The sequence below is a fragment of the Conger conger genome, chromosome 15 (assembly GCF_963514075.1).
Source record: "Conger conger chromosome 15, fConCon1.1, whole genome shotgun sequence".
NCBI classification, from domain to species: domain Eukaryota; kingdom Metazoa; phylum Chordata; class Actinopteri; order Anguilliformes; family Congridae; genus Conger; species Conger conger.
In genome coordinates, this window is record NC_083774.1 from 4,418,034 (window position 1) to 4,432,329 (window position 14,296).

The 14,296-nt window shown below is 45.3% G+C and overlaps 1 protein-coding gene across 1 annotated transcript in view; it reads left to right on the plus strand.

Moving 5' to 3' along the window:
* Positions 1-3,233, plus strand: part of lrrc56 (leucine rich repeat containing 56) — a 17,637-nt gene extending 14,404 nt beyond the window's left edge. The window contains exons 10-13 of the mRNA XM_061222502.1: positions 926-1,068; positions 1,744-1,940; positions 2,364-2,598; positions 3,044-3,233. Of these exons, the coding sequence (XP_061078486.1) occupies positions 926-1,068; positions 1,744-1,940; positions 2,364-2,598; positions 3,044-3,233 (765 nt within the window). The remainder of the gene's footprint in view (positions 1-925; positions 1,069-1,743; positions 1,941-2,363; positions 2,599-3,043) is intronic.
* The last annotated feature ends 11,063 nt before the right edge of the window (positions 3,234-14,296 follow it).

Genomic DNA, 14,296 nt, shown 5'->3' on the forward strand with positions numbered 1-14,296 from the left:
TCTTGATCGCTCCCCCTTTTTCTGCCTTTCTACCTCTGTCCATCTTTCACCCCCACATTGTCCTTTGCTCTTTTTAATCACCTCCCTAATTCCTCCTCCTCCCGTCTCTCCCTCTCTCCCGCCTCCCACCCACAGTCCCTATCCCCCCATTTCTCTCTCCCTGTCTGTGGCCCCGCCCACTTACCACTTTCTATTCCCCCTCTTCCCCGATAAGGCCTGTATCGCTCTCATCCACACTCCCCCTTTCTCATTCAAATTCAAATGTGCTGCATTAGCATGACAAGAGGAATGGTGTCTAAAGCGCCATCTACACAGATAATGACATTAACGAAACACAATGAACAACCCATCCGCCACCGCAGACAATGCAGTCCCTAAGTATTTGGACAGTGTCATGAATTTTTTTTGTAGTTTTGGCTCTATGCACCAGCACTTTGGATTTGAAATACAACAATGAATATGAGGTTAAAGTGCTGAATTCTAAACACTAAACACAGACGTACAGTAAGTTTTGTTTCCTCAGGCCAGAGGGGTGTGTATAAATCTGCGTGGATTAGACACATTGTTAAAGTATTTAAGGTGTGATGTTTTGTGAACAGTACGTCCTTTGGTGTGTGATAAGCGGTTGTCCCAGGTAGGTGGTCTCTGTAGAGCTGGTTGGCCTTCAGGGTCTTGCTCAGGCAGTAGTGCGGGTGAGCCTGGTCTCTGAGCCCAGGGGGAGGGGAGGAGGTCTATTTATGATCTGTTCATGTTAATCAGTCTACATGCAGGACAGCTTTACCTGATTCAAGGTGAAATGCATTTGTTTTTCCCTCCCTGCATTTTGCTACCTCTTTTCTACACCTCGCTCTCGCCCCTCACCATCTCTCCTTCCACTTCACATCCTCTCTCCCTCTCTCCCTCCCTCCCTCCCTCCCTCCTCCAGATCCCTGCTCCTGCCTCTGAACCCCCCTCCTCAGCCCCGCCTAGACACACCCCAGAACACACCTTTGATCCAGAGGAGACGGACGGAAAAGACCGGAAAGATGTGTTCTCTGAGCTCAGGGCCTGGAGGAGAGAGCACAGCAGGTACTGAACTTTAGATTACTGTACAAAGCTTTACACCAACATGACACATTACTGTAGTAAACTTTACATCAACATGACACATTACTGTAGTAAACTTTACACCAACATGACACATTACTGTAGTAAACTTTACACCAACATGACACATTACTGTAGTAAACTTTACACCAACATGACACATTACTGTAGTAAACTTTACACCAACATGACACATTACTGTACTAAACTTTACACCAGCATTACTGTACTCAACTTTATACCAACATGATACATTACCATACTAAACTTTATACTGATCAGCAAGTATTAAACTTTAGACACTGCTCAGGCCATACTAAACTTTACACCAGAAGTACAAATTACTGTGCTAAACTTGAGAACAACATGACACATAACTGTACTAAACACTACACCAACATTACACATTATTGTACAATACCTTACACCAACATGACACATTGCTGTTCAGCCAGTACTAAACTTTACACCAACATTCCACACCCTACAAAACTTTACACACCAACATTACACATTATTGTACTAAACTTTACAACGATCAGCAGGGACTAAACTTTGCAGCAACATTACACATTAACATTCAGCTGGTACTGAACTGAGTACACTGACCAGTCAGTTCTCACCTCTTACGGAAGATTCTCTCTCTGTCTGTGGAAGACGTCTGCAGGCTATTGAACAGGAGCGGCAGCCACAGGTGATGAAGATCTCCCACAGCGATGAAGACGAGGGGGGAGAGGAAGAGGGCATGGGCCTCAGCTTAACCAGCGATGAGGAGGAGGAAGGAGGAAGAGCGGTCTGCGGTCGCCTCATAAACACGACCTCCCCCGACTCCTCCTTCAACTCCCCACCCCCTGGTGAGCTCCCTTCTCTACTCAAACACACACACACACACACACACACACATACACACACGCACTCTCACACATACACACACACACACACACACACACACACACACATACACATACACAGACACACACGCACTCTCTCACACACACACACACATGCACGCACGCACGCACGCATACACACACACACGATAAAACACATTTATAATACATATTTAATAATCATAATAATCATAGTAATATTAATTATTTGCATTCATATAGTGCTTTTCTCATACTCATTCGCAGGCGGGATCTGTGTTCTTTGCTGTGTTTTGGATGCCCATGTGTGCAATGTTCTCCTGTGGGATAACTTCATGTTTGTTTTACCCTCTTGGCCAGACCTCGTGTCAGAAAGAGAAGCGGTCTCCAGACTCTCCCTGTCCCCAGACCCCCCCCTCAGCCCGTCCCCCCCGCCGGGCCTGGTGGCGCCCCCCGGTGGCCAGGGCAGGCCGGCGGGGGTGCGGGCGCGGAGGCTGAGGGTCAGGGCCGAGCGGGAGGCCCCTCTGCCCTGGGGGGGGCCCGAGAGCGCGGCCCCCGCCCCGGAGGAGCGGAGGAGGGAGGAGGGGGTCCCCAAAATCCGCCCGGCTCTGGAGACCCCCAGGGGGGCGTCCCTCAGTCCCAGGTCTGCCCCCCCCCCCAAAAAAAAACACTGAGAGGTTCTCACACTGTGGGTCGTGATCGACAGAGAGAAGGGCTTAGAAATGCCACAGACATTCAGCACTGAACTAGACACTCCAACACTTATTATTAGGAGCAGCTGACATGCACATTTTAAAGCGTTTAATTTCACATTTTAACATGAACTGGGTTGGGCGACAGAAAAGATATTCACAAAAACGTTTGTATCTGCAGCATATATGAGGAGTTATCGTTTTATTCAGATATAATATGAAACTTATTTATAAATGAGAACTTAGTTAGAATGTTCTGGAACGAGCAGCAGAATCACATATTGACCATATTGGGAATCACAGATTCAACAGGTACTGCGACTCTGACCTTCTGCTTTATGGGCTGTAGACACTGGCACGGCCAATCAGAACTTTCCCTGGGCTTCTGGGTTTCAGCACCGAGGAGGGCAAGAGCGGGAAGCAGCCAATCAGCAGGCAGCCGGTGATCGTCCGCTCCTCAGCCTCGAGGCCGCCGCTGCTGACACGCCCACTCACAGCCAGGGCCGTCCTCCAGAGACTGCCCAATCACAGAGCGCTCTCACCCGGCCCCGGCCCCGCCCAGTACGGGGGGAGCCCCTCCCGCTAGCAAGGACCGCTGTGTGTGTGCGTGTACGCATGTGGATGTGTGCGTGTACGCATGTGGATGTGTGTGTGTGTACGCATGTGGATGTGTGTGTGTGTGTGTGTACGCATGTGGATGTGTGTGTGCATGTGTGTTCACATGTGGATATGTGTGTGTGTGTGTGTGCGTGTGTGGATGTGTGTGTGTGTGTGTGTTCACATGTGGATATGTGTGTGTGTGTGTGTGCGTGTGTGGATGTGTGTGTGTGTGTGTGTGTGTGTGTACGCATGTGGATGTGTGTGTGTGGGTGTGTATACGCATGTGGATGTGTGTGTGCATGTGTGGATGTGTGTGTGCGTGTGTGGATGTGTGTGTGCGTGTGTACGCATGTGGATGTGTGTGTGCATGTGTGGATGTGTGTGTCTGTGTGTGTGCGTGTGTGGATGTGTGTGTACATGTGTACTGTAAGTGTGTTTGTGTGTGTGTGCATGTGTACTGTAAGTGTGTGTGTTTGTATGTGATTGAGCATCATGAATTGAGGAGCTGATGGAAAGTGTCGATGTGAAGGCACCTCCGTTACTCAACCTCTGCAGCAGATCCCTTAACCTCCCTCATGAGCGTCTCTGCGCTGGCTCCTGCTCTTCACACGCAGGGAAGAACCAGGCAGCGCCGCTAAACATGCCATCCAGTTTCAGGAGGCAACACCTTCTTCTGAGGCCTAACGCACAAAATCAACATTTCTGTAAATAAAATGAATGTACAAAATATTTTTACAACATGAAAGTGCTAATTTGCTTAAATCAATAAGGTTATAATTCTCAAGATGCAATAACAGAAATACTTATGAATGTATGTACATTTTATATTCTTGAAAAGGAATTCAATGCATTGAGACATTTCTCAAAGAGAGGTGATTTTTAAAATCTTTTTTTCATGTTTGTAACATTGGGAAACTTGAATTTTGTTTCATTCAATCTTTATATTGGTGTACAAGTGTATACATGCCTATGCAACTCGGGCTCCCTGGCTATAAAACACTGTGATTTATTGGTTTAGCTGGTCAGACTCATTTATTTCTCACTGTGATGCTCATCCCATCCTCATCATGCAAGTGTGTAGGTGACTATTCTTGGGGCATGGGTAAAATATACAATCTTTGTTGTTGTTAAAAATGATCAATAAAACCAACATGATCTGACCTGGATCAAATAATAATTTGAAATGCTTTTATATGGTAATAAAATTCATGCAGGTCACAGATAATAAAATATGCATCAATGTTCACCACCATTCCAGATAAAATCTTTAAATAATGACATATTTTCAAATATATATTTGACCCAGGTCTGAGTGTAGGGCTATTTGGAAAGATAAGTTGCAAGCTGAAGCATCTTTTAATCAAAAATTATTACTCCAGGCCTTTGAAAATAAACTCCACAATTTTAGGTGTAGACTTGCAATAGATTTGATTTCCATATTGCAATAAAAGGCGAATGTAATTTAATCATGGTCATATTGAGAGCCGCATTAGAATACCATGGCTAAACTCCTCCAGTGCAGAATATTTATCAGCAATACCACTGAGGCCACTAGAGGGCGCCATCTACAAGTTACTACAGTTGCCCGAATGCCCGGAATTCACTGGAAGACAGTAACAGGGATAGTTCACTTTCTGGGTTTTTCATATTATTTCAGTTCAATGTATATGTTTTGTTTTTGGTTGTTGTTGTTGTTGTTGTTGTTGTTGTTGTTGTTGTCGATGATGATTGGCCCAGAGTGTGTGTGTTCACAGTGAAGGATATTTTAGATATTTAGCTAAGCACCTCCTGGTTTGATATTGGACGGCATTCAGGGGATCTTGGTCTCAAATGCATGAAAATGCACAAAACTCCAACTCTGGCTTGTACAGCAACACTGAACTACCCCGGCACATAATCAAAACAGAAAAGTTGCACGCAACACGTGTCTAGCTATACAACACAGGCATGAATAGTGCTCCACCGTTTCTGAGTAAACAAAATACTAATTTAGGTAACACAGCATGGTTGTTGCATTACATTAGTCATTTAACTGATGCCGTTTATCCAAAGTGACTTACAGTTGATTAGACTAAGCGCGGGGGCGGGGCAATCCCCCCTGGAGCAATGCAGGGTTAAGGGCCTTGGTCAAGGGCCCAACAGCTGTGTGGATCAGCCGGGCGGCCTGTAGCGTAGTGGTTAAGGTACATGACTGGGACCCGCAAGGTCGGTGGTTAAATCCCCGGTGTAGCCACAATAAGATCCGCACAGCCGTTGAGCTCTTGAGCAAGGCCCTTAACCCTGCATTGCTCCAGGGGAGGATTGTCTCCTGCTTAGTCTAATCAACTGTACGTTGCTCTGGATAAGAGCATCTGCCAAATGCCATTAATGTAATGTAATGTAATGTAATGTGCTGTAATGTTATGTTATCAGCATGTACCTAAGCCACAGGGCTACAGGCTCAGGCTGCCCTGCTAGCTGTTGCTAAATCACAGGAACCACATCACGTGTTCAGTGAGAGGTCAGGTGGGTCAGACCGAATCCTCACGCAGCGCAGGACGCAACTAAAGTCCGGATGCTGCAGATGCATCAAAGCTATGCTCCTAGGGTTGAGCACACGAGCTGTACGTTATATAAGCAGGAACCCTTCAGTTAGCCCGAACTAATTAATGCTCAGAACATGCCTGTTGCGCTGTGGGCTAATTCCTCTAGCCCGGGTCGATAGCGACCCGCCTCAGACTGGGCCCGGAGCGTTGCCACGGCGATTGGGCCGGTGCCAGCGGAGTGCTTTCGGGACGGCGTTGTTTTGAGCGGATTCCTCGGGAGAGGCTCCGCCCCCCTCACGCGGCGTGCGGCATGCGGCGTGCGACGCTCGGGGCAGGTGAACACGCTCGGAGCGTGGGCTTTCCCCCGGCGAGCCCCGTCCTGCCCAGAGGATTTCTGAGGGAGGGGAGGTTTACACAGGGGTCCCCCGTGCAAACCAGAGACAGGCCGAGGCACAGGCACTGCTGCCATCCGCCTGTCAGTCAAGGACACGCTGTACGCCTTTCCCAGAATGCACAGCAACTCACAGGTGTTGGAAAATCTAAATGCCAGAGCACCTAAGCGTTACATTACATTTCATTAATGGCATTTGGCAGACGCTCTTATCCAGAGCGACGTACAGTTGATTAATCCTCCCCTGGGGCAATGCAGGGTTAAGGGCCTTGCTCAAGGGCCCAACGGCTGTGTGGATCTTATTGTGGCTACACCGGGATTAGAACCACCGACCTTGCGGGTCCCAGTCATTTACCTTAACCACTATGCTACAGGCTGCCACAACAGGCCACCACAAGCACATAAAGAATGTGAAATTTGTGCGTTAAGACATGTGTGGGCAATAAAATGTGTGTGTGTGTGTGTGTGTGTGTGTGTGTGCTCATGTCACCCCACTCCTCATTGGCCTCCACTGGCTTCCTATTGCCGCACGCATCCGATTCAAGGCCCTAGTGTTGGCATTTCAGGTTGCTAAGGGGACTGCCCCACCTTACATACAATCCTTAATCACTCCCTGCTCCCAAGCTAGACCACTCCGGTCTGCCAGCTCTGGTCGCCTTATGGTTCCCTCACTACGTGCACCTGGCGGTCGAGCTGCACGTTTACGCCTGTTTTCTGTTCTGGTTCCTCAGTGGTGGAATGACTTGCCTACCACTGTCAGGACAGCAGAATCCCTCCCCCTATTTCGACGCAGACTAAAAACCCACCTTTTCATACTGTACCTTAGACCTCTCTCCTAACCCCCCCCCCCCCCCCCCCTTTCCGATATCCCTATCCCTCTAGTCTAACCCAAAAAAAAAAAAAAAAAATAAAAAATAAAATTGCACTTATGACGACTGTATGTTGTTTAGAACAGTACTTCATGTGTATTTTACTGGTTATGGATGTGATGCTTTAACTTGTGGAAGAACCAATGCACTTTGGATTAAAAGCGTCTGCCAAATGACTAAAATGTAAAATTTAATGTAAATGTGTGTGTGTGTGTGTGTGTGTGTGTGTGTGTGTGTTTGGCCAGTCCAGCCGCCATACAGCCCCTCTGAAAACAGCTTTGTCAAAAATCCGGTTTCTGGAAGAAAACACACTCGAGTGCCCAGTGGGCACAATGCAGGAGGGTTTCTGGCCCAGTGAGCTTGAATGCCTGAGCACTGAGTTTGATGCACTCTGGCCCGAAGGGCAGCCGACTGATTCACTACACACACCTTCGCCATGACTCACCCCGTTCAAGCCTCCCACTGCTTCGCTCCGTCAGCTCGCCTCCCCCAACAGATCGCCAAGCACCACGCCGTCGGCTCCTTTTCCGAAGTCCAACTGTAAGTATGTCGCCGTGGAAACGCTTCCAGTAACCGAAACGCTATGCATTCTCAGGCCTGCTAATCGGAAGAGAGGAGCTGGAGGGAGGTCGTCGGCGGCAACCGGTGTGTCTTCTCAAACGTTCCTCTCCACTCCTGGTCATACCGCTGCGTACAGTACGAGCTGGAAACAGGAAGACTACCTGCTGAATAGTTTGTTGTTTGGTAGTGGGAGAGTGAAGCAATTCATTAATATGTGCTGCGGGCGATTCCCTCTTTTAGATATGATCAGAGTATGTGTTTATGGAGAGGAACATCTATACGGAATCAACGGGGTAAGTGGTGGAAGTGGCCTGTGAGTATTTAGCCGACTGTGTGATCCAGTCAGCGTAGAATAACAAGCCATAACTCCTGGCTGTAAGAAAATGTGCTTTACAAAAAAAACTTATAATATTTAACAAACAGGCAATAAAAACAGTTTTGCAAGGCAGAAAGAAGCCCCTGTCTCTCTGACTGAAAAATGTCTTACATTTTACATTTTTAGTCATTTGGCAGACGCATCTCTCTATTACGTGGAAGGAAAAAGGCTGGTATTTTGGCTCAGGTTAACACATGCCCAGTCCTGCCCCAGTTATGTCCAGTAATTGTGAAACTGACAGAGGGAGAGAGAGACCTAAATCCTCAATTACAGATGTGGTGACGGGAGGAACGGGGAGGAACAGTGCAAAGAAATGTGGCCACCATTTTACACAGATCACACAGGGCGAAGTGGCCCACCATTCCCACCCACACTCTCCTCAAACTTTGGGAAAACATGAAATTGCCCCCACTGCCCCCCAATATTAGATAGAAAAAAACACCAGTCTTATCAAGTGTTTTTAGTCTTGCAACGAGACTTCATTTAAATTTTTTGTTTTTGAAGTTACTGAGTAAATGAGAATCCTTTAAATGAGTTATTGACGATATTATACTTATTTAGCAAGAAATTACTAGAAATTGAGTTTTAAGTCTAAACCTAAGATGATGTGGTACTGTCGACCAACCCCCCCCCGCCAAAAAATCCCCCAAAAAACAGAAAATGTCTTGTTTGTTTTCTCGCCCCCGAAGTTGTAATGAGATCTATGTCCCTGGCAGAATATATGACTGAAGGCTTTGTTGGAAAACAACCTTGTCTTCAAGGTCACAATTATTACAGGGTGGTTAATGTAGACAATATTTCTCCTGAGAGTAAATAATGACATGCATCTTAAGACCAGATATTTACAGTAGGCTAATATAACAACAAGGATGAGTCGAAAAGGACTAAATTAACACCTCGGTTTTTAAACAGGCCTGTTTATCCTTCTGGTAGGAGAACATTCCTCCGGGGGGGATATAAAAAAAAAAACCCCCATCACGGAACGGAGTCAGGGTTGTGATATGGGTGTTTGGTTGAGGCACGCCTTTGGAGCGCACCCCCGCGCTGGAGTTGGAACACATCTCTGCACCTGGGGGGGCATTCCATTCCGGGCTGCACATCGGCAGGAGAGCACCGCAGAGAGATGACTCGAAAAACGGCAGAACGTCAAAAACCCCACAGGTGTAGCAGCGCTTTCACACCGAGGGGCGCTTTGGGGTAATTACTTTACCTGCACAGGCAAATACACGATATAGGGGGGTTTCCATGACGTTATCTACCCCGGAGCTGGAAGCGGCCTGTAGCGTAGTGGTTAAGGTACGTGACTGGGACCCGCGAGGTCGGTGGTTCGATCCCCGGTGTAGCCACAATAAGATCCGCACGGCCGTTGGGCCCTTGAGCGAGGCCCTTAACCCTGTATTGCTCCAGGGGAGGATTGTCTCCTGCTTAGTCCAATCAACCGTATGTCGCTCTGGATAAGAGCGTCTGCCAAATGTAATGTAATGTAACGTAACGTAACATAATGTAATGGAAGCAATTAGCCTACGCCGGATGAGGATATGATATAGTGTAGAGATGCCTCTCCTGAATTTTTGTAAAAGACTGGATCCCAGTGCAGGCGTGAATGAGAATATGGAGGTTTGGATCATTCATTTTAAAGTGAAAAACAATGATAAAATCCCAATCAGACCCACTAACCTAGGAGGATGCTGACAGAAAATGCGATAGGATACAATGATTAACCAGTGTTTTGTTCCGCTGCTTGTAATGACAACTTCCTGGCTGAAGATCAACCATCCCACAGGGCTGGTACATGTTATCCAGTACAGCTGCCATCTCAGGGTATTTCTTCCAGCCTGTCCGGGAACCAATTAAATTGTGTGGAAAATGTGGATTATTTTGGCACCTGAAAGTGTAGCTTTTTACATACTTGCACGGTGTGAGCCTACAGGAACTGCTACTTATGGAGCGGAGCTCTCTCAAACTTTCATGTTAAAAGTTGTCTGGATTTTGTTTTCTTGGTGAGCTGGCATGCAGTTCCCTCCATAATGTCTGGGACAAAGACATATTCTCTTCTTGATTGATAACTGAACAATTCACATGGTTAAAGTACATATTTTCAACTTTCATTAAAGGATTTTTTTTTATAAAATACATTTTAGTTTCACCATACACCATTTTTAATATACATTTTGGTTTCACCATATGAGCCCACAAATTCCAGACACAAATGGCTTAACAGGCGTTTCTGATTAGAGAGGTTAATTACTTTTACTAATTAGCTTTCACTGTCTCGCCATATTCCAGGCTTTTGATTGCCTTCGGGGTCTGTTACTGGCGTTTGTCTACATGAGGGTTATAGCTGTGCCAATGAAAGTCAAGGAAGCCATTACGAAACTGAGAAATAAGAAAAATAAATAAACATACTGTAGGCCAAACCTTAGGCTGACCAAAATAAACGGTTTGGAACAACATTAAGAAGAAAGACAGAACTAGCAATCTCAGTAATTGCAAACGGACTGGTAGGCCAAGGAAGACCTCAACAGTTGATTCCTTATTTCTCGCCATTAAGAAAAATCCCCAAGCACCTGTCTTATAGATCAGAAACACTCTTCAGGAGGTAGGCATGGATGTGTCAGTGGCTACTGTCTGCAGAAAACGTCACAAACAAAACTACAGAGGCTATACACAAAGAAGCACAACACTAGTTGCTGCAAAAACAGGATGACCAAGTTATTTGCTAGAAAGCATCTAAAATATCCCTACAGAGGACTTGTGGAAAGAAGAGACTGGCAAGATTCAGGCAAGAGCAAGGTATGATGCCCAAAAGGAACTGCCCAAGAGCCAAAGCATGTCCTCATCTGGAAAACATGGTGGTGGGGGTGTTATGGTTTGGGCATGCTTGTCCTCATTGATGTTCATGTAACTGCTGGTAGTAGTAGCAGCAGCAGAATTAATTTTGAAGTGTCCAGAAAAATCCAATAGAGGTAACTGTATAAAAGTGCTGTCGTTTTAGGCGACATGATGAAACTAAAATTGATAAAATACCCTTTAATAAAAGCTCAGAATCTGCACTTTAACCACATGAGATTTGCTTGGTTGCAAATCTAAAATTGTGGAGTACAGTCAAAGTGAAGAATGAATTCGTCCCAAACTATTTTAATGTAGTTTACTTTCGCCTACCACCGCCTATGTATAACCCACCACTTTCACAGTTAAAACGTGTTGTTTTTTATATGAATAATCCGGCATCACTCGGGGATTGCGCAATTCTGTTTTCCACAAACGTTGGTCGGGCCTGTTTGTCTTCGGGATGTGAAGTGTTTTCGTGTCGCGGTCCACTCAACCTTTTGTTTGCGGTTGCTATGTGAGGGACCTCGCAGAGGAGGGGGGCATGGGTCGACCTGTTGCTAGGAGCTGCAGCAGGAAGTATCAAGCAAATTAAAGGCAAGTGTCCTCGAGCCACTCGTCTAAAACTTCCAAAGGTGTTGGAAATAAACGACAAGGCAATCTGAACATCAGTGTTATTGTCATTAAAGGACATTATTTTGGCTGCCGATTTCCCGAAAAAGCCGAGAGTTTTGATGTCAAGGTAGTTAACCTTGGCAAACGATCAGACCAGGAAGCCAGCCAGTTAGCAACACTATGTCAATTATCAACTAAAATATTGTTTAATACAATTAATTTTATAGATATAGGTAGGCTACTTGGGGAGTTCTACATGCAGAATTAATCAAATGTACACGAATAGTTACGTACAGCTTGATATGCTTGCAAAATAAATTAAAAATCGGCCTAAATAACACAGTTTGAATAATCCCTTTAAGATGTAGCGTGCGGATTCCGAGTAGTGATGCAAAAATTGTAGGTCCAGCCTGTGGACTAGCCAAAGAATGTGGCAGTAACCTGCTGTTAGACAAATCTCTACAAATAAAAAACGAATAAGCAGAGTGGAGTAACTTTTGATTGCCAAGAGGAAAATCGTAAATTGGTAAGATATTTGATGCTTCGAGCAAGAAAGCAATTTTAAAGTATTTTGGAATATTCCCATGAGTATCAACAACTCATCATTTCATCTCGCTTGTTCGCTGAAACGAAACGTTCCTTACAATCATATTTTCAAAATATATTATTAAACTATTGACAGAAACTAAAACATCTACTTATGTATTTTATAATAAAAACTTGGCAATAACGTTCGCTTTATTTGAAGAGACTTTGAAATCCTGCTTCAGGCTACTTATTGCGACACAAGTTGAGTTAGCCAATTATATTACTTTGTACTTTGGTAATTTTTATCAGCTCTACACTATGGTATTATTTCATTTATTTACTTAGCTCATTTATTTATTTGAGCTCTACAAATATTGAGTTTTGTTAGTCATTCCGTGGAAAACTACTGTAACTATATGAAAAAATGGATTGAGGTTTTAAAAAGAATTTAACGAAATTAAATGTTAACAATATTGGAATCAAAGTATCTACTATTCTAGGAAACTGATTTTAAACTTTAACTGGATCATAACATGCCGTTTTTGCGATTTTCAGATCTGACCTCAGTGGAGAGGTGAACTTGAAGCCCATAAGGTCTCCGGGGTTAAAGTCAAAACCAGCACACGTAAGTCAACCTTCTTGTTCACCATGCAAAGCAGTGAAAATAGGATTATCTCAATTGCCCATGAAGGCATGGGGTTATGTAACATATTTCCGCAACATGTGTAATCCTGTCCCTGCCATCTGAAAAATGCCAAACCTAAAGAAGTGCCAAGAGCCCGGGCCTTGGAATTTAACTGGAATAAATACCACTTCTTCAGTCCCAGTTGCTGTCTATGTCGTGTAAAAGTTAGACCGATATTAGGGTCAGACGCCTGTGCCTATCGCATATCAGGTGCTGATGTTACAGTTGGAAATAGACATGGGGGTTGGGAAGATTGCAGTCATCCTTTTTAAATATCTCAGCATTCCTGGTGGCCTCATTTTTTTAAGTTTAGATAATTTCCCACCTGCTGTAGAGTTCTCCTTCACGATACCCCACGGCCTTGGAGAATATCTGACAACATATTTGCTTCCCGGAAAAAGTCATGGACACAATGTGTAAACTAGCTACTGTAGCTGAATGGCACTCACAGTAATATCCAGCCGTACAATTTAATTTCACTACCAAAGGTAATTAGTGACTGAAGCCTTTGCAGATGAAAAAAAAAAACAAAACAGGAAATCCGACAGCTTTCCTGAAAATGTCCTTGAAAAGGCTGTTTTTAAAAATCTTATTTGACTAATACCCAGACGGATAATTTGTGTTCCTGTCTGAAGTTCAGTCATACAGTTCATCTCTGGTTCAAACCCGAGGGGCCCCATTTACACTCGTCATTTGATTACAGGCTGATTTGTCTCGTGTATTTTGTATAGCGCCTAGAGGTATTGTACTCTTGTGTGGATTCTGAGGATGCTGGATGTCAGTGTAAACCAGTGATCTCCAACCCTGGTCCCGGAGAGTCACAGGGTCCGCTGGTTTTTGTTGATTACTGTTATGTGCAGAGTAACAACTGCCCTAATTGATTAATTAACTCAGGGTGCTGATTTTAAGGTGAAAACAAAAACCAGCAGTCCCAGTAGCTCTCCAGGACCAGGGTTGGACAGCCCTGGTGTAAACGCTCCAGTGTGTGTCCTCGCCTGTCCCCAACACCCTACTGATGGGCAACGGTCCGGAATGAGCGTGAGGAATGCCCCTGCGGACCTGGTCAAACGGTCGGACTGACTGCCGACCACGAGGTCCGACGCACTGAATACACAGCACGTGCAGATCGAGTACAAACGGACAGCCACACTCACTGGGGATACAGAAATCTGATTGGACATGAATGTGAACAGTCTGAGCAGCTACACACCATCCACGGTTAAGAGTGGTGTCACTATGTCTGCGTGTTAGTCCCGCCTTGTAGAACTTCGGAATGTTCCACTCACCCAGAATAATGGGACAGACCTCAGTCATCGACTGTCATGAGAACATTATTTGGTAGCTTTTCATTCCTGAGAGTAATATGATTCTGCTTGCCGGGACACATGTGGTGAGTATCCCTTGCCCAATCAATAGTAGTTGGTCATGGGAAATGAACAGGGAAAGGTTTTTTCCCGAAATTGGAACACTTTGTGAAGCTCCGGAGCGCTCTTGCGAAACACGGGAATGTGACCCTGGATTGGAATTCCTCCTCCGAGTTCCATCCATTCGTTCGGCTCACTTTCTCAATGCTGGGGAAGTGCTGTGTTAAATTATTTTGGACCTCCTCCATCTTTCACTCCCCACTCCAATTGCTCCTGCGTGAGTCATCGGGTCAGCTGTTTTACTGT